Consider the following 19,839-nt stretch of genomic DNA (forward strand, 5'->3'; position numbering starts at 1 on the left):
ATGTCATGTCATGATGTAAATTGAAGGATTATTCCTTTAGATTTTTTCTGAGGAGTTTACCAGCCAAGCCAAACCTTAACCCTTGCTTGAAAGCGCATTTGAAAATCTTTAGCCCTGGCTGAGAACCCAACTTTGAAAACCTAAACCAAGTTTGAAATCCAAATTCAGACACCTGACCTGTGTTGTAAATTTCAAATTCCTAAACCAGGCTGAGAGACCTCATTTGAAATCCCAACTTGAACCCCCAACACAGGCTTGAAACCGTAATTCAAAACACCAGCACTTGCTGTAAAACATACTTGGAATCCCTAACCGGGGCTTGAACCCTATTTTGAAACCCTAACTTAGCATTTTCAGATGATCCCCCTTGTTTGACACCCTAACCCCTCCCCAAAACCGTCATGGCTGGATTTATTTACTCTGACCAATAATTGGCAAAGTATCCACACCATGCATCTAGCATGACCATAATGATAGGACCGTGTTCCATGTATGTTATGTTAACTTTTCCTTTGATGGCGGCGCGGGCACCCGCAGCGGCTCCTCTTGTTGTATGTTGTGAGAGGGAAGAAATTTCATCTGTGCTGTATTCAGCACATTTGACAATAAAGTTGTACTTTATACTTGACATGACTGTTTGGTAGGTAAATCCTTTCATTCATTCATTCATCTTCCGAGCCGCTTGATCCTCACTAGGGTCGCGGGGGGTGCTGGAGCCTATCCCAGCTGTCTTCGGGCAGTAGGCGGGGGACACCCTGAATCGGTAGCCAGCCAATCACAGGGAACACAGAAACGAACAACCATTCGCACTCACACCTAGGGACAATTTAGAATGTACAATCAGCCTGCCATGCATGTTTTTGGAATGTGGGAGGAAACCGGAGCACCCGGAGAAAACCCACACAGGCCCGGGGAGAACATGCAAACTCCACACAGGGAGGCCGGAGCTGGAATCGAACCCGGTACCTCTGCACTGTGAAGCCGACGTGCTAACCACTGGACTACCGGGCCGCCATTGGTAGGTAAATCGATCGACACAAACACACCTGAGTCTCCTCAAAAGTACTAGCTTGCATTATTTACCGTGGTCTGTCACGACACAGAATAATCGGCAAAGCATCAAGCCATACAAGTAGCATGACCACAACGATGAACCCATGTTACATAGACGACTCGGTAGCAACACGCTCGACATTAACTGACATTTTTGGAATATAAAATGTGCCTCGGCTCGAGAAAGAAAGGTTGGGTTCTGTGAAGACGCTCAAGCCACCATCTTGAAGTCCGCTTTCTCATAGGAAGGAGACGAGGAGGATCCGCCGAAGACGGCCTTGTCCTCAACCAGGAGCCCGCCGGTGATGGTGACCTCCTCCAAGCCGGTGGAAAAGCGGTCTGTGCACTCTGCCACTGACGAGTCCTTGACAGCGCTATAGCTCAGTGCCGCGCCGTAAGAGCCCACCGGCTTGTCGGAAGCCCTGCGGCCGCATCGGCAGATCTTGAGGAAGGCGGCGCGGAACTTTTGCGACATGGCGTTGTAGATGAGCGGGTTGATGGCGCTGTTCAGATACACGCACACTCGGCAGAAGAGCAGGAACCAGCTGTTCAGGTACGGACGGTCCAGGAAGGAGTTGACCACCACCAGGGTGCGGTACGGCATCCACAGCACGGCGAACAGGATCACCACCACTGCTAGCATCTTGGTCACCTGGCGCGGGGATTACACGTCACAAACGGGTTAATTTTAGGAGTGATTTGTAAAAGTAAGACACAGGCTCCCTCTAGTGGTAAACGAAAGTGACTGAACTAAAATTGCTTAATTTTGTAAACATTTTTGAATTTCCAGGATTTAAGTACCTTATTTTCCGCACTACAAGCCGCACCTAAAAACCTTCCATTTTCTTCTACGCTCACAGCGGTCATTACGGTAATATGTTGACTCCAAAATGGCTCCTTGCTCGAGACATGCTTACACCACTGAGTTCAAAATTAAGGCTATCTGTTCCGCCGTTGAACATGGAAAGAGAGTTCAACGTTAACGAGTCAATGTTATAACTTGCCGTTAGTTAAGTGAACTGTGTCGCCGCTTTATTAAATTTAAGTTTTACTGACATCTGATCGTTCTGTTGGTGTTTCCTTCAGCGTAGTGCCATCTAGTGGATGCATTGTAGATTGCGTCTTGTAATGCCCAATGTATGAAAAAAATGACAAAGTAGGCCATGCATTGAAGGTGCGCCTCTTAGTGTGGAAAATACGGTACAGTTTTTTTAATGTATTCATTTTAATCCATAACTGACACAACATGGTCTTAAAATCGATGCTGTTGCCATTTTCTTTTTCTTTTTCAGACTACGTGAGACAACTATTGTTTTGGTGAATATTCCCCAAAACCTTCAGCAAAGCTCCTGAAGCTCAAGCTTTGCATGTCAGCAAGCAACCGCCATGTTTGTTTTTTTTTGTTTTTAAAATGCAAATTAATATTAGTGTTTTGTCATTCAATCGATAACAATTGTTAGAATTTAAAAGTGTTTTGTTAGTTTTTTTAAAATTGTGTTTTATACCTAAATTAATTGTGTTCCTTATGTATCAACATTTAACCTCTAGGATCTATGATTTTCAATCTTTATTTTTCTCACCAGCCACCTCAGTTTTTTTTCTTTTGGAAAACAAACATTGAATGCTTATCAGTGCCTTCTGACGAGCTCCCAATTGGTTGGCGTCCCTAATGTTTTCTCACCTGTCTCCGCGAGGCTGCGGTGGAGCTGGAGCTCCTGTAGCTCCTCTTGCCCATGTCGTGGTTGTTATGCCCCTGCAGCTGCTGCTGCTCCTTGGGGTCAGAAGGAAGCGGGTTGAGGAAAAGGATGCGTCCGATCAGCCCGTACAGCACCGCGCTCAGCAGCAGCGGCACCACGAAGAACACCCCGAAGTCGAAGAAGTACACAGGCAGGTAGAGCTTCCTGGACACCCGGTAGCCGCACACAGTCACCTTGGCGTTGTCGTAAACCAACACCTGCAGGTTGGCCAGGTAGAACCACATGACGCAGTAGGCGGACGTCAGCGTCCAAACCAGAAGGATGATCTTCTTGGCGCGGGACAGCGTGCACAGGAACTGCGCCTTGATGGGATGGCAGATGGCGATGTACCTCTCGACGGTGAAGGCGGCAATAGAGCACGATGAGGCGTTGATGCCCAGGTACTGCAGGTATGTGATGCACAGACAACCCCAGTGACCCAACACCCAAGAACCCAAAGCGCCCTCGGCCGCCGTGGGCAAGCCGGCCGCTGTCAGCACTATCAGGTCGGCGGCGGCCAGGCTCACCAGGTAGCAGTTGGTGGGCGTGCGCATGTGCTTGGTGGTCAGCACCACCAGCACCACCATCACGTTGCCCACCACGCCTGCCAAGCAGATCAGCAGCAGCAACGCCGTGCCGATCACTTTGTACGCCACGCTCGAGTCCGTCCACACGCCCAGAGTCTGGTTGGTCGAGTTCTCCATTTTGAATTAGTTTGGGGTTTTCTTGGAAGAGCGAGGTTCATCAATGGGCTCCCCCTGCAGCTTGCGTCCTGAGCGAGCGCCGGGATGGTGGGGTGGCGCGCGAGGAGGAACGAGAGGATGTGTGCGTAAAAGTCCTCCTCGCCCCTGAAGGAAAGAGCTGTGCGTGAAAGTCCCACCTTCCTCGCCACCAAATCACAAAGTCAATGTCCTGGCGTTGTTATTCTCGTGCGTAAAAGTCCATTTCTTGAAAAGCGACCCGATGTTAGTGGCGTGAAACTAGAATCTGCTCGCCACGAAACCAAAGCCCGTTGCGTAAAAGTCCACCTCCTCGCCACCAAAGCAGAGCTGTGCGGGGAACAAAACAAATCTATCCCCTAACCAAAGGAGTGTTCTGTCAGAGAATTGTGCGTGAAAATGCAGACCGGGGAGCCGCGCAAAAAAAAAAAAATCACCCGCCTCACCAAACCATTTTGCCACTGGGGATGTGCGTAAAATTGCACTTCCTTGCCACGCGAACAGTGGAATTCAATCAGAGCTGTTCGTAAAAGTCCACCTCCTTGGTTCTGTTGCTTAGTTTTTGCTCAAACTCTCATTACGCACGCAGCTATGACGTCATGTATAGCGCGTCTTTGCTTTTTCCTGCCACCCATATTTGGTTGACTGGTTATTTCTGGTCAATCGAAAGTAGCTGGAAGTGCACACTCGATGCGATCTTTACCCTTCCTTCCGCCCCCTAATTCATTTCTATGTGATATCGTTATAAAACCATCGTTATGTAACCAACAAAGCAGTTTTTGGTTGATTGCAGCTTTTCCTTCAACAACTGCAGCGTTTAGCTTCATGGCGGGCAGCGAGCAACGCACAACAGTTATTTTATTTTTATTTTCTTAATAACATGTCTCTGTGTGCCGAGGCCAGCGTGTGTGGGGGCGGTCGAAGCTCCCCCACACACCAACTGTGCAAACACACGTCAGCAAAGAAATCAAGAAAATAGGAAACACTAGCCTTTAATCGCGCTCACTGTCTCTTTTGTGGTTCTTAGGTGGGCCCGTACAACAAAAGGCCTGCCTTCTCCCCAGCAGGATGGTACAAAAGTATAAAATGAGGAATTTTACATCCAAGTTGGGGTCATCTAAAGCAGCCCTGGTTTCCAAAACATGCAGGTACAGTATTTGTGTAAGCTTATGTTATATTATTAATTATCATTTTATGTTTGAGCATCAATCATCATCATTTCATGTTAAACATACCTCAATTATATTCTGTTGTTTAATAATTGCTTAGACATGTTTTTATGTTGATAGGTTGTGATTGGCTGTTAAAGTAAGAGAAGTAGGAAGTGATTTAGTTACGAGAGTTGTGCTCTCGAACGTGCCCCCCCCTTTTTTTTAATAAACTGCATCTCTCCTCTTGTCATCCGTAAAGAAGAGCCATCGACCGAAAAACAACGAACCCCGCAACTTACATTTGTTTTATTTTCGTCGTGCCTTTTGGAAGTAGTTCTCCTCACCATGTCTGGAAGGGCTTTACTGCCACCTGCAGGACAGAAATGAACAGCACTCTCTCTCTCTCTCTCTCTCTGTCTCTCTCTCTCTCTCTCTCTCTCTCTCTCTCTCTCTCGAATAATCTGTTGTGCTGTGTGGCACCACATTTTTATCTGGTCAACTGCCATCTATACCACCGATACTTTAGTTTCCTTGTCAGCGCCTGATTATTTTAAATCAATATCACATTCTTGTGACCACTCTTTGTTTGGCTGCTGTTGAGCCAGGTGGCTATAACAACTGTTAGAAAAAAAAAAATCACACCTGTGTTTATTTTTAATAACCGCCAGGGCGGTTATACCACTTTCCAACTTGGGTTACTGTTTTAAGACAAAAAATATAATTTTTTCGACAGTCCTTAACCCCTGCATATAAAATCCTGATCCTTTTCTAAAAGCTACCCCAAACACCTCTCCCCGAACCCATAAACCCTCATCCCAATCGAACATAACTCTTAAATCCAACAACTAACCTCTAACCCCCACTGCCTTGAGGAAATAATACTCATCTACGAAGCAGCACCCCCCGCCCCCACACACACACGTTTTTGTTTTTGTTTTTAAGATCCTCTGTGGGCTCTTGGCAAAAATTGTGTGACGTCACCATCGAAATGAGTCAAGCATATTTATGATTAATTATTTTATACATGCTTCTTATTCATCAAAAAGGAATGAGGATTGTCATTATTCACCTACATGAGACGGTCGAAATATTCGGAAACGCTCTTGTGTGATGCGACAAGGAGATAAAAAAAGATGCTCATATAGCAAACTGAAACGTGCATTTCAATTCTGTGTATCGGTGCATTTTAGTCGCGTTTTTAAGACCATTTTTTTAAATTTATATGAGTGTTTCAATAGTGTGGGTGAGAATGATTCACCAGTGTATGTAAGATTGTTTTATTCGTTGACATGAGTGCATTTCAGTTGAACGGGGAAAAAATGCAAATTTCTATTAAAAATATAACCTTGTATTCATTCATTCGTTTCTTTTTTTTGTAGCTGCCAAAAGGAAGAAAGGAAGGAAGGACGCTGTGTGAGTTTGTGGTGTTTTCACACTTGCAGCAAGATGCCAAATGAAGCAGAAAAGCGCAAAAAAATGTCCTCCGGTCACGTCCGTTCACACTCAAGTAAGCAATGCGTCGTCTCCGGTTGTGGACTAAAGCAGAAGTAAAGGTCAGTGGTCGGCAACCAAAATGTTGAAAGAGCCATATAGGACAAAAAAAAACAAATATGTCTGGAGCCGCAAAAAAATAAAAGCCTTCTATAAAACTTGGAAAATAAACACATGCTGTATGTATGTAGGAGACTGGACTGTCTCAGAATTTTTTTTATGTTATTCATTCCTATGTTGTGTGTTCACAAACGCCCCCATAGAATTTATTTTGTGATTTCCTCGCTTGATTTTTTGTTTTGGTGCATTATAATCGCTTTTCTTAATGTCAGTGAAGTGATCATGAATTTCCGTTTTTTCAGAGGCGGTATTTGAACGCCTCTCGAGTTGAAGAGACTGTTAAAAGCATAGGTAAAGTGTACGTTTTTAAAAAAAACCCAACACCACGGCTCTCCTTTTTCGGAGCTGCAACATGTATCGCTATCTATTTGAGCTATATTAGCCTACTATCAAAATCTTTTTCCACTTTCAAACATTTTTTTATAAAGCTCCAAGGAGCCACTAGATGTCGCTAAAAAGCCGCATGCGGCTCTGGAGCCGCGTCTTGCCGACCCCCGTATAGGGTGTGCTGTCTTTTTGGAGGAAGGTGGCAGCAGCGGAACGACAGAACTTAATTCGTTTAGAATTGTGACCTTTGGCAAAGTGTAACCTACATTTGCAAAAGTCACAGACACACACACACACACATTCAAGAGGCTTTCCGTAACATGCTCAGCAAGCGGAAAATCCTCCTTTTTTTCCATCCTTTATAAATCCTCCCCCGCCGCCACATGATGGCATTTTTATAAACCTTTCGAGCTTATTTTTACTTTCGAACATCGCCAATTGGTGAGATCGAATGAGACGCAAATACATATCATCGGGATTTAATTTCTTCATCGTTCTTTTATAAATTCTACGTTGTGAAATTGGTGAATAATCACGTTTCACAATCAAATAAAAACACCTTAATTAATTGAAGAGTGAATTTAGTGCAAACACTAAACCCCCCTCCACCTGCCCCTCCATCATCTCCTTCTGAAATGACGGCTGTACTCCCCTGATCCAACAGTGTTTTTTTTTTTTTTAAATAAGCTATCAACTCGGGGGGGGGGGGGGGCTGTAATAAAAGCATGCATACATTTGACTGCTGACTGGCGCATCCCGGTGTCTGAGACGATACGCGTGGATGCCGCGGTGCCCTTGGGAGGGGTCTGCCACCCGCTCCCCAATAATTGACAAGGCGGTGGAAGCAGAGGAGATTGTGTAAATGAGGCGTGACTCCACTTATTTCCCTCCTCGCTTCCGTGCACCGCGCTTGAGATGAGCGCCACTTTGCAAACTTTGGATCCACGCCTCCTCCTTCTTCTTCTCCTTCCTCCATGGGGGTGACCACGAGCCCGGGGACGCAGTCGCGCGCCAGAGCACCGGGTCCCTCCGCAGGAGAGAACCCGCGCCCAGCCGAGGATGAGTCTCCTTTGACGGGCGAAGACCCAGCGGAGGACTGCTTGAGTGGATTCTGCGCGGAAGAAGCGGAAGATGCGGAGGAGGAACTTTACTCGGAGCTGTCCTCAGAGGGCTCCGTGGACTACGGCTTCATAGCAGCTGTCTGCTGCCTGGTGACGGGCATCTCCCTGGTGGCCATTTCGTTTGCGGTGCCTCGGGACGCGCGGGTCCCCGTGGAGGCGGACGGTGTGGCGGCGCGCGAGATGGAGCGGTTGCAGCAGCAGCGAGCGCGCTTGGACGCGCACCTGGACCGCTGCGTCATCGCCGGCCTGTGCCTGCTCACGCTGGGCGGCGTGCTGCTCTCCAGCCTGCTCATGGCGTCCATGTGGAAGTGGGAGATGATGCGCAGGAGGGCGCTGGCGCACGCGGCCAAGCACAATCTGTATGGGGCCATTGGGCGGGGGCACTCGGACCCTGGCGCGAATTTGCCCGCCACTGCTGATGACTCGTTTGAATTTTGAATCGGGAAAACTTTTTTTTTAATGAAAATGTTGTCATAATTGGCTTGTACTGTATTTAGACTGCACCTTACTAAGCATTGTTTCTAATATTTTGAATTTGACACTTTGAAGTTTCAGTGCTTACATCATTCTAAATAAAATGCATTATTATTATTATTATTATTATTATTCTAAAACCCCAAGTGCACACTCACCCCTTGCCCCCCCCAAAAAACTTTGAAGCCTCTAACCACATTGTTAAACGAATAAGATTTGAAACGTGTGCTGTGCCTAATGATTTGACCGAAGAGTAGACCAATATCAAGTGGAGACAATCCCCTTCCCAAAGTGTCTGAACGTTGCCCCTTGCGTCATTGAAGTCCCCGTGGAGACTTTAATGACCCACAAGTCGGCAAAAGAACGAGCAAACGACTGAATGCAAGATTGTGACTCACAGTTGGAATTCATTAACTTCGGAAATGTACGATATTAATGTTTTTTTTTTATGTGTGTGTGTGTGTGTGTGTGTTTACGACTGCATTGAATGTTGCAGTCTTTCTTGGACATATGAGTCTGCCTCAATAAAAACGTTGAAACGTTTGCATTTATGATCAGTACGTGTCTGTTACCTCAGGGCGCCCTTCTTGTTCCACTTCTGTTGTTGTTGTCAACTCTGCAATTTCATCTTCACAAACAGAAATAATGTTTATTATTGGTCGGTATGGACTCATAGAAGATAGGCAATAACTGATTAATTCTTGCATCCCATTTAATGATATCATTAAATTATTGTATGTTTTCATAAAATAGAATATTGTGTACGTTTTAGTTTTTAATGAGATGCAAGGACGCATTACTAGCCTTTGCATTCATTTCAAAGGGGAAAGATGATTTGAGATAAGTATAATCATTTATCATCATGCTGATAAAGGGCAAGAATCGTTTCGCATAACTTGAAAATGTATTTCTTTTACGCGAGAAGCTCTTCGAAACAAACTTACCGGTAGTGTAAACGTTAAAAGCACTTTGGGATGGAGAAACATATATTCATTCTATTGACAGAGCCGCACAGCGCAATAAATGCACTTAGAGCTCTTGAGGCGCCATCCAGTTTCGACATTTAATCATCTTAAAAGGCTCTTTGGATCCCAAACGTACGACGGAGACAACCTGAGGAGAACTTAAAAAACACACACTGATGATGACAAGTGAAGGGGGGCAACTTTTGAGTATCTGCGTTTGCATTGAAAAGCTGATCGAGGAAGACATGACTGAGCGAAAACTAATGATGGCGCACTTCATTCCACTCCACTTGAACAATCAAACTCAATACTAACAAGGAAAAAAGGAAGTCAAGGAAAAAGCAAGTGTAAAATAAAGGTGTCATCCTCCGCCGTGCGCTCCCGCACCGCCTCCCCCTACCCTCCTTCGCCTCGGTTTCCCCGTAGCAACAGGCCGACCTCGTTGCTATGGTAATGTCCTGTCTGCTTTGCTTCCACCGCGACAATGGCAAGCAAGAAGGAGAAAGAACATGTACAGTATGTGTGGGCAGTGCCTCAGCCGGTGGTCGCCACCAGGCAAATGTTGTGGGTGGTCTAACCCTTAACGTACTGCTCATTTTCCATCATCGCACAGAATATTCTTGTCACGTTGTATCCGAAGCGACAGAATAATCGCTTTGTGTACAACAAAATAACTGAAAGTGGATCCCCGAAATAGCAGACACAGAAAGAGGTTTGTCAGAGAACAAAAGGAGTCTTTAATACCAACACAAAATTACCCGACCGGGAGAATAACAAAAAGCGCTGGTCAAAATAAGGACCAGGGATAAAATAAAGAGAAAAACAGAAAACGCTTGCGGAAAAAATAGCAAGGAGGGTCTGATTAGATAATGCTATAAATCTCACTCGAAAGAGGAATAACGACGCGCAATAACAGCCACAAGGCTAAGAGGCAATGAATAAGTCGAATAGGAACTAGGCGAGAGAATTTTGGCACGGCGTGGAATACTCCGGCAGTGAGTAGACTGCCAGAGCGTCCAAATAAAGGTTGAGTAATCAGTCACCGATGGGTGCCAGGTGTGTAGGCGGCAGGCAAGAAGCCTGCCCCCTGCTGGCAAACACGGGACGTGACAATTCTGGGTCAATTTGAACCACGTTGTCTCTATGAAACTACGATGTGCTAATTTTAAAATGTAAACATTGCCTCCTAGCATTTAGTGAGTGATCCTAAGTCGACGTTTTAGAGAAAAGGGGGAAGTGAATTGTTCTGCGGGAAAGCAGTGTAAATGTGGTGGCGACACAGACACTTCTCGAGACGATAGAAAGAAATCTGGGACCTTTTTTTTTTTTGTATGTATCTCCTTTAACAGAGAGAATAAATACCTGCTAGAATCTGTCAGCATTTTCGTGAAGCCGACGGATATCGCCTCTTAAAAGTCGAGGGCTTCTCGTGCGCAGGATTTGCACTTTAAATCCTTCTCCTGAGCGCGAGGAATGTAGCTGATAAACGATGAGGCGGATGATTTTATTCCCTACTTGCTTTTTGCTCTATTGTCTGTCTTATTTAAAAACATCCCCGCCGATGAGCTGGGTGGCTTTCCCTTTTGGCGGGAGCCTTCGGTTGCTACGCGACCACATCTTAAGCGTTATTGACGAAGTCATTAACGCAAGTTCGACAGGCCTCTAGGCCAGGTGTGCGAGAGGATGTTTTGTGTTTTTTTTTTTTTTTTTTGTTCTCACAGGTTTGATTTCATGTCAGCGACACTCCCCTGATAAAGCAAACCCAGACACCAATTAAAGCCTCTGCAAGCGCCTCTCCTTCCTCTTACATCATTGAACGACAACGCCGATCTGCTCCAAAAGCTGCACTGGTGAGGCACACACGTGCTCCATTTTTATTTTTTCCCTTATTGTGACTTATGTGCATGATACAATAAGGATGAGAGAGACTCACACGAATGCGCTTCATTTTCCAACAATGCTTTTTTTTTTTTGACCGAAGAGTCATATCTCATATTAAAGTCATAGATAAGAGCTTTTGGGAGATGTGTTTTATTTTTAAAGGTCAACACAATCAAGTATAAACAACTTGAATGTCACCCTAAATTCACCTCATGAGTCATGTGACTTGCACAAAGAACTTTTTCACTCCTTCCTGTAGCACCGCTTGAAGTAACTGGCCCCCTTGGCATTCATAACACCGTCAACACTTTATTCTTAGTGTCACTTAAACCTGGGGAAAGAGTCTTATCAGTGTCGCCCGCCAGCGCACCTAAGACGCTGCAGCATGTTTTCAGCTCGAGTTATAATCATTTGACGAGCACTGAGTGGGAAGTTGCAGGAGCGTCCCCAGGACACGCCGTCTTCCCTCCCATGCAGTTTTTCACTCTAAAACCGCTGTCACAACATGGAAATTAACCAGCTTTGACACAGCCCCGCCACATGCAAGCTTGCACGATGCGAGAGGAGTACATTATGCAACAGATGGATGTAGTGGGTTGCATTTTTACCCATGCTGTTGTTTTGTGTGTTTCATTCAAGTGCTTTGTTTTGCAACTTTTAATGTGGAGCCAGTCCTGTTTGTCATAGCTTCTGTACTGATCAGTGTTTTTTTTTTTTTTACAGACTACAGTTAATCTAAAAATGGACCATTTTCCACTGAAATAGGAAAAGTGAGACAGTGATGAGGAAGCAGTTAATGATCTTGACTTTGGGCAGTCTTCATGGTTTCTGACGTTCCTTCTTGCCGCTCTTGCTCTTGTTGCCAACCACAATTCCGGTAACTCTTCGTAATTTCCCCATTGAACTTTATTTACATATTGATAAGAAAAGTCAGTTTAAGTTGACCACCACCAAGAAATGTTAGGGTTCGGTCAAGGTAAAATCCACCATGTGGACCCAATATGTTTTCGATTAAACTCAATGGAAGTTTGGAAAAGGAAAGTCCAAGTTTATGTTTGTTGGGTTTCTGCATTTGTCAGTCGTCAGGCGGTGGAGTTGCCTGTGGTTTCAAAAATAAAATCAGAATATGAGAACTACCTTCAATATTTCCCATATCTACACCCTTTTGTACTAAATGTATTGCTTTGAAATGGTTATGAACTGTGTTGTTGCTGAAGCCCAAAAAGATGATCAATATTAATTTGAAAACAAAAAAAAGAAAGAAATAAAAACGATTTCCGATTAAAACATGTTAATAGTAAAGTGCCGTTATTTTATTTACATTTTTTTACGATTTTGGCGGCTCGGAGGGATTTATGTGACGTCATAATTTACTCTGTCTTCCACTCTCATTATCAATAAAGTTCCTCTTTTCAAAGCAGCCAAGATGGCGGATTACGATCTCACGACTAAGATAGCACATTTTCTCGACCGGCATTTGGTTTTTCCACTTCTGGAATTCCTTTCCGTGAAAGAAGTACGTCGATTTCCCTGTCAGATTACGTTTCGATTCATCGTAACTATTTTTATTTGGCGTTTTGGTCCCGGAAATGCGAATAATGCCACCCACCGTGGCTGAGCTCGCGTTAGCTAACAGTCACGTTGGTAAAGCAGCTGATGCTAAAAAGTAGATGTATTCATTTTAGCACTTCATCAATTAGATTGACGTTTTAGAATTTTTCCATGTGAGCGCCATGACTGTAATATACCTCAATATGACGCCAAGGGATGCACTGTCGTCCTGTTAGCTTAGCCTAATTTGTGTGTGCCGGAGCAGCTGGCTTTTTTTTTAGGAGTTTAAGCCCTAAGACAAAATATTGTTCAAATATAACCGTACGCAACCTACTTGTAAGAAAAGGAATAAGAACACGACTCTATGTACTGAAAGGACTTGTAGAATAATGACAAAACTTGCACAAAATAGGACCACAAAGTTCCACTCATCTTGGTACTAATTGATTTTTTTGTGAAAACAAGTGCATGAATTTGACGACATTCGTGAAATTGAATCATCGTATGTGGATGCGGTTGTAAATATTGTTTTTAACGGACAACACTTTGGTTTGGCTCACAACAGATCTACAATGAAAAGGAGCTTCTCCAAGGGAAGCTGGACCTTCTCAGCGACACCAACATGGTGGATTTTGCCATGGACGTGTACAAGACCCTTTATCCAGACAAGGAGATCCCGCATTGTAAGTAGACACGGGGCTATATGCATCTGCCACCCCCCCCAAAAAAAAAATATATATACCGGTATATACAGTTTATCAACTAATTACAAAATTTAACGAAAGGCTTGACGATTTCCATGGTCAGGATGTTTTTTTTTCATTTCGTCGTTCTCAGTGTGTCCCATCATGCACGACTTTTACTAACATGGCTATACAAATAGTGCCACGAGATTTCTCGATGTACTTTTTCTGTGTGCTACCGATGAAAACTGTCTTCGTTGTAGCCTTGAGGGAGAAGAGAGGCACTGTGGTGGCTCAGCTCAAGCAGCTCCAGTCAGAGACGGAGCCCATTGTCAAGATGTTTGAGGACCCCGAGACAACGAGGCAGATGCAGTCCACCAGGTCCTTCTGAAATATTGTTTGTAGACGGGATTGTTTAGTGAATCAGCGGTGGGATTTTAACTTGACATTTGTTGGACAGAGACGGGAGGATGCTCTTCGACTATCTTTCAGAAAAACACAATGTGAGTTTTTCAATTGATTCACACATTTTCTGAAAGTGATGCGAATGATCCCTGTTCATTTTTAACAATTTTGCAATTATTTTAGTTCCGCCAAGAGTACCTGGACACACTGTACAGATACGCCAAGTTCCAGTATGAGTGTGGAAACTACTCTGGTGCGGCCGAGTACCTCTACTTTTTCCGTGTGCTGGTAAGAACAGAAAAACAAATATTTATTTCAAAGTAAAACAGTCAATCATTGTTCCTCTGTGATTTGCTCACACTTAAAAGCTGCGTTCCTGTAGGAAATATTGTATAACTGGCCTAATCCAAACTTTATTAACATTCTTAGGCATATAATGGTAAAGAGTTGACACCCACAGGATGAAGAAATTAACTCATTCACTCCCAAAGACATAATTGTCTTTTCACACTCCCACGCGTTCAACCACAGATACTTATTTTTGTTTTCACGTTTTCCAAGACTTGGGGTAAAAAAAAGGGGGGGGGGCGGTCTAGAATTGGCGACTGAATGAATTAACTGTTTGTTAGCAGTCACCGTTAGCACAAAGCCCAACAGTCAGGAAGAGCCTCCTAGAACAGCTCAGGTTTGTTTGGGGTGAATCGGACTCACCTGTAATGGGGACATCTTTGTGATGACTCCCATTGACTGGTTAATTCCGAACCACGTTATTTACTTTACTCATTTATTTTTATTTTCCTTCCTGAAACAAACGCTCTTGGTTATTGGATGTAAAGGTGTTTTTAAAATGATTTTTCTTATTATTGTTTGATATCACCAAAACCTCAAGTGGGATGTGTAGACTTACGTCATCTATACATTGAGTTTTTGGGCTTTTCTTTCAGGTTCCGTCAACCGACAGGAACGCTCTGAGTTCTCTTTGGGGTAAGCTGGCATCTGAGATCTTGATGCAGAACTGGGAGGCCGCCATGGAGGACCTGACACGACTCAGGGAGACCATTGACAACAATGTGAGTGAAGGAAACTATTTTTGGTGTGTTTCTTACCACAACGTGTCCTCAATTTTCAGGTGCATTTTGTCATCTTTACTCCCCCCCCCCCCCCCCCCCCTTGCACAGTCGGTGAGCTCTCCTCTCCAGTCGCTCCAGCAGAGGACCTGGCTCATCCATTGGTCCCTCTTTGTGTTCTTCAACCACCCCAAAGGCCGGGACAACATTATCGAGCTCTTCCTCTACCAGCCTCAGTGAGTCCTTGCTGTGTATGCAGTGTCTATAGAAAGTCGACACACCCTTGTTCAAATCAGCAGGTCATGTTTTCAAAATGAGGCCAAAATGAATAATTGGATCACTTTTTTTTCATTAATGTGAAGGTGGCGAGCATTGTTAATGGTTCCAAATATCCGTCAGTGTGACCACAAAACCTTTCACTTCCTGCTCCAGCGCCAAAGGAAAATGTCAGGAAAGGCCCAGTGGAACAGCTGAACTTTATTTGGGGTTAATCGGAGGCACTAACAGGAGCTGCGTAACTGGAGCTACATAAATGCAACCGATTAACTCACTGCGATTGATTCAAGTGAATGTCAGCAAATAAATGTCTGGAAAAGCCTACTTGAACTTGATGCGTATCCATCACTTGAAATATTGACGCACGTGCGCTGCCCCGGACTTCGCTGAGTTTGAATCGGATTGCTTTCTTCAACCATATTACCTGTTTTTATTTACACTCCAAAAAGTGTATATTTTTTCAAACTATTTGTGCAGGTTATTGGTCATGTTAATGGTAGAAAAAGATTCTATTTGGTCCAAATCTCCAAAAGCCATGACATTTCAGCCGAGGTGTGTAGACTTTTGCTATCCATTTGTAAATCAGCAAATACTTCCTCAATCCCCCTCCAGGTACTTAAACGCCATCCAGACCATGTGCCCGCATATCCTGCGCTACCTGACCACCGCCGTGATCACCAACAAGGACGTGCGCAAGCGCAGACAAGTTCTCAAGGACTTGGTAAAGGTCATCCAGCAGGTAAAACCTCATTATTTGACCAAACCCCGAACGGAACGGTGATTCATTACGGTTGTGTTTGCGCAGGAGTCGTATACGTACAAAGACCCCATCACGGAGTTTGTGGAGTGCCTTTACGTCAACTTTGACTTTGACAGCGCCCAGAAGAAGCTGAGGGAGTGCGAGTCGGTGAGAGAGCATTCCTTGTGTCTTCTCCGCCACAAATGCACATTCACTCTTTAACTTTGACTGAGGCTGCTGCACCAAATCCAGTCAATAAATCCTCCTCGAAATCAGTTTTTTTTTTTTTAAGCGGAACAGCTGTCAGCTTTGGGGCCAGCCTGCAGTTTGGTTGCGCCGCTTTGGGACCACTTTGTACTTGGCTGGGATTTGCTTTTTTAGAGTTTTTGTGGCAGCGAAGTGCTTCATTTGTCCTGTCACACACGACTTGCGCGTGTCCCCTGGGCTGTCATTTGTATTTTTTCCCTACAGGATTCTTATTTCTGTGGTCTTTGTGGAAGCTTGGTTGTTTTGTTGATGAAGATTTCTTTTTCTTAATGCAGAATTGACTTAAGGACTGAAATACTTTTTGCAAAAATTGAGAAACCGTAAAGGCTTTGCAAGATTGAATTGTTTTGGGGAGGAAAGCCATATTTGGTCTTTGTCCAAATTAAAGAATTTCTCTAAGTTTTGAGGGTTTTGTGCAAAAAAAATCCCTTTATTATAAATGAAAGGCGAATTCGCAAAATGCGCAAATGAGTCAGATTTAATTGGATAGCAATTTTGGAGTTAAAATCAATGCCACTCAATTTTATATATTTTTTAAAATGGTTTCCTTTGTATCTCCACCCTCTTTTTTTTTTAGGAAGCACGTTAGGGATTTTTGATGGGGTACAGTTAGTTAAAAATGACTAGGGCAAGTATGCTATTAGACTAACGAAATACAAACATTAAATGCGTACCCATACTCCCTAGAAAAAGGTGTAATTTGTTCAAATGTTGATGAAGCATTCTGGTTGACTTCTGAGCTGCCAATGTCGTTCTCCAGGTTCTCGTCAATGACTTCTTCCTGGTGGCGTGTCTGGAGGACTTCATTGAGAACGCTCGCCTCTTCATCTTCGAGACCTTCTGCCGCATCCATCAGTGCATCAGCATCAAGTGCGGATAGTGACGATCTGAATAATTCACACCCCACCCCACTGGGATTTGTAATGGCACACAGTTGGCCACATGATGGCGACAAAGTGCTTAAAATGGAGATGATCAAAAAGGATCGACGCAGTGCTATTTCCATTGGCACAATCATGAGTCCCTCAGTAGTTAAATTATTCAACACAAAGTTCACATGTGGAGCATTATTTTACTGACTCTTTTGTTTTGTTTTCTCCCAAACAGCATGCTGGCCGACAAGCTGAACATGACGCCTGAGGAGGCGGAGAGGTGGATCGTTAACCTGATCCGCAATGCTCGGCTGGATGCCAAGATCGACTCCAAGCTGGTGAGCAACGAAAACCCACTCTGCAGCAAAAGTCTGCAACCTCGCTATTCACCTGCCGTGTTCTGTGTGTGTGTTGCAGGGTCACGTGGTGATGGGCAACAATGCCGTGTCGCCCTACCAGCAGGTCATCGAGAAGACCAAGAGCTTGTCCTTCCGCAGCCAAATGCTGGCCATGAACATCGAGAAGAAGGTGGCTCACAGCAACAGGAATGAGGTACGCCGGAGCACAACAATGTGCTCGTGACTAACAGGGCCACCCAAAAAATAATAAATAGACTGCAAACTGACATTAGAATTGTGTGCAAGAGTCAATTTGTGCCTTTGTACTTGTATCCATTTTGTCTCATCTGGTTTCCACAGACGCCAAACTGGGCCGCTCAAGACTCTGGATTCTACTAAAAAAGGAAAACCTAAAAAAAAAAGAAAAAAGAGGAGGCCAATGGCTCTTGGAAAATAATCACACAACGTTTAACCAGATTCCCACACATGGTTTATCTGCCTGCGTCATTCCAACTGGCTGCTTGAAGCGGGCGTCACACAATTGGGTTGTTGGCCTTTCAGATGTGTCACCTTTCTTATTGTTGGATTTCTTTTTTTTCCCAGGTCAATAGTCTGAAAGCAGTGAACATGACATTAAAGCTTTTTCCTCTTTGGAAAACAAACCCTACAAGTGTTGTTTTTCATGTATTCCTGTCGATTTCTAATACGTCCACTTGGTGTTGATGTATCATTTCTTTTCGCTGCCTGCAGGATTTCGGTGTCCGGGTTTCTCCTCAGAGCTGGGTACAAGTTTGTTTCACTTTTGTCCACTAGATGGCGATGTTTCCCCAGTTATCACCGGCTGCAGCATTCCAACGTCTGTCGTCTAGCTTTTCTGCTGACGTCTTCAAACGTGGGACCGTTGATTATTGAGTACTATTTCACTCATCGAACTGGGACATCTTTGTTATTTCATCAGAGGGAAGTGTATTGCTATCAACTCCTGCTTTAGTGCTAAATCAAATGCATAAAGCGTGATAAGATATCCTTTATTCGTCCCACAATGGGGAAATTTACAACTATACTATACTGTTACTATAACCACACCTTTCTAATATTAAGCGTCACTGTTTATAAACCTGACCTGCATCCACCTTCCGCAGGCAAATATTTTCCTTAATGTCCGGTAAAACCGGTTACCAAGCTTTGGCGTCAGCAAACCATGGGACTTTTAATTACCCAAACCGGTTTGCTGAATACTTGCAGTCAATTCATGTGTTGTGTTTGCGTGAAAAGTGCGTCGGGTGCATTTTTTTTTGGTGACTTGTCTCCTCAAGTGAGGATTCCCTCTGATGTGTCAAGGAGGAGGGGCCGATGGCCATGCCAGCCGCTATCCACGCCTCTTCCTCTCCTCTTTTCTTCTGTTTCCTTGCAGCTGACGTGGGCCCCAGCAGCTGGAATCCATCAGCGTGCACTTCGGCCTGCCTCCCTGCTACTTCCTGACTCGAGTCCTCTGCTCCTTTCGTCTACCGAGTGACTTGCGCGAGCATGGACCCGCTGACATCCTGGGTGGCGACAGACCCGGCTGTGGTCCGGATCCTATGGATCTTGGCGCTGGTGCTGGCCCCGCTACTGGTGTGGTTCTTTTCCTTCTGCTGCTACACGTGGAACCACGGCTCTTCCTCGGCTTCCATGGAGCGCTACCTGGAAGGTAGGGTGGATACTCCCCCTCCCATCCCGCGCCACGTGATAGGCTGTTTCTGTTTCCACTCTTAACTCGCTTGCGCGACTGTTGGGTTTTTTTTTCTGCCACCGTATTGCTTCTGCTTCCACTTTGTAGTTGGAAATATGCTGATTGGACGGCTGGGGTGTGTACAATGGCGCTGTCACGCTTACAATTACAATAAAAATATGCACAAAGATAGTTCTGAGAGACTTGTAAAAAAAAAATGCAGTGATTGCCGTCCACGAATGCGCTGGAGGCATCATCGGGTGTGCTGCAGGAAATGAACAAATTTGACTTCATTGGTCCATAAATTATTTAATATCAATAATGCGTCTTTGTTCATCTCTCTATGCCAGTGACTTGGTAACAAACACAACAAATAAACGCTCCTTGATGCGATAGCTGAAGTTACGAGCAACTTGCGGCCATGAATACTTTATTTAAAGAGCCAAATATTGAATGCAAAATAAAGACTGAACAGAGTAAAACTTTTTGGTGATGTTTTTGTTCATTGGTGTGCAGTGAGATGTGGAATATCTGCTTTTGCTTAGTAAAAGTAGTAAATTTGTTTTGTCCCCCCAACTCCCACACAGTGATGGTGAAGCCGCCCGGATCCAAAGGTCCCACTCAGGTGAGACCAGCGTTGACTCGGAATCGTAATGTAATGCCTCCTTTTGGACTTTAGGGGTCTCTGCTCACTTGTACTTGGCCCCAGTTGTCTTCCCGCGGCCTGATGACATAACAAAACCACCATCCCGTCTCAAACCGCCCTCCTGTCAACTGTCCTGCAAATGAAATGCAATTTAATGCTAGCCAACTTTATTTATTGCATTTCATACAAAAGGAAACTCGAAGTGCTATTTAAAGTACAACATTTAAAATCGGCTACAAACACAAG

The 19,839-nt window shown here is 44.5% G+C and overlaps 4 protein-coding genes across 15 annotated transcripts in view; 3 read left to right on the forward strand and 1 right to left on the reverse strand.

Moving 5' to 3' along the window:
* Positions 1-1,058: 1,058 nt before the first annotated feature.
* trhrb (thyrotropin-releasing hormone receptor b) lies at positions 1,059-4,162 on the reverse strand. 2 transcript variants are annotated; one of them, XM_052072603.1, is made up of 3 exons: positions 2,984-4,162; positions 2,735-2,824; positions 1,059-1,705 (listed from the first exon to the last, which is right to left on the reverse strand). In XM_052072603.1, exons 1-3 carry the CDS (start codon positions 3,491-3,493, stop codon positions 1,265-1,267), a joined length of 1,041 nt encoding a protein of 346 aa, XP_051928563.1. In that variant the 5' UTR covers positions 3,494-4,162; the 3' UTR covers positions 1,059-1,264. The 2 variants fall into 2 exon arrangements, with proteins under 2 accessions (XP_051928563.1, XP_051928562.1); XM_052072602.1 differs by having other exon boundaries at positions 2,735-4,160.
* Positions 3,088-8,166, forward strand: LOC127605055 (transmembrane protein 74). Its single transcript, XM_052072638.1, has 3 exons — positions 3,088-3,199; positions 4,536-4,656; positions 6,039-8,166. The coding sequence occupies exon 3, from the start codon at positions 7,572-7,574 to the stop codon at positions 8,154-8,156; it is 585 nt and encodes a 194-aa protein (XP_051928598.1). The 5' UTR covers positions 3,088-3,199; positions 4,536-4,656; positions 6,039-7,571; the 3' UTR covers positions 8,157-8,166.
* A 4,243-nt stretch (positions 8,167-12,409) lies between these two features.
* On the forward strand, positions 12,410-17,906 carry eif3eb (eukaryotic translation initiation factor 3, subunit E, b). Its single transcript, XM_052072584.1, has 13 exons — positions 12,410-12,554; positions 13,155-13,272; positions 13,536-13,653; positions 13,733-13,775; positions 13,861-13,965; positions 14,622-14,747; positions 14,856-14,980; positions 15,633-15,759; positions 15,826-15,927; positions 16,787-16,896; positions 17,134-17,236; positions 17,316-17,450; positions 17,597-17,906. Exons 1-13 carry the CDS (start codon positions 12,465-12,467, stop codon positions 17,633-17,635), a joined length of 1,341 nt encoding a protein of 446 aa, XP_051928544.1. The 5' UTR covers positions 12,410-12,464; the 3' UTR covers positions 17,636-17,906.
* A 732-nt stretch (positions 17,907-18,638) lies between these two features.
* The window catches only part of pleca (plectin a), a 69,144-nt gene continuing 67,943 nt past the window's right edge, over positions 18,639-19,839 (forward strand). For all 11 annotated transcript variants that reach the window (XR_007963439.1, XM_052072473.1, XM_052072483.1 and 8 more), the window contains exons 1-2: positions 18,639-18,926; positions 19,535-19,572. Coding sequence is in view for 10 of the 11 variants with exons in the window: in XM_052072473.1 (XP_051928433.1) it covers positions 18,764-18,926; positions 19,535-19,572 (201 nt within the window). In the remaining variant the exon portion in view is untranslated. The remainder of the gene's footprint in view (positions 18,927-19,534; positions 19,573-19,839) is intronic.

This window comes from Hippocampus zosterae, chromosome 7, assembly GCF_025434085.1.
Source record: "Hippocampus zosterae strain Florida chromosome 7, ASM2543408v3, whole genome shotgun sequence".
In the NCBI taxonomy this organism is placed as follows: domain Eukaryota; kingdom Metazoa; phylum Chordata; class Actinopteri; order Syngnathiformes; family Syngnathidae; genus Hippocampus; species Hippocampus zosterae.

Coding starts and splice junctions, on each gene's coding strand:
- trhrb (XM_052072602.1), bottom strand. CDS start 3,493: ATGGAGAACTCGACCAACCAGACTCTGGGCGTGTGGACGGACTCGAGC. Junction 1,706..2,734: donor CCGCAGCCTCGCGGAGACAG/GTGAGAAAACAT, acceptor TCCCCGCGCCAG/GTGACCAAGATGCTAGCAGT.
- LOC127605055 (XM_052072638.1), top strand. CDS start 7,572: ATGGGGGTGACCACGAGCCCGGGGACGCAGTCGCGCGCCAGAGCACCG.
- eif3eb (XM_052072584.1), top strand. CDS start 12,465: ATGGCGGATTACGATCTCACGACTAAGATAGCACATTTTCTCGACCGG. Junction 12,555..13,154: donor AATTCCTTTCCGTGAAAGAA/GTACGTCGATTT, acceptor GGCTCACAACAG/ATCTACAATGAAAAGGAGCT. Junction 15,928..16,786: donor AGCTGAGGGAGTGCGAGTCG/GTGAGAGAGCAT, acceptor GTCGTTCTCCAG/GTTCTCGTCAATGACTTCTT.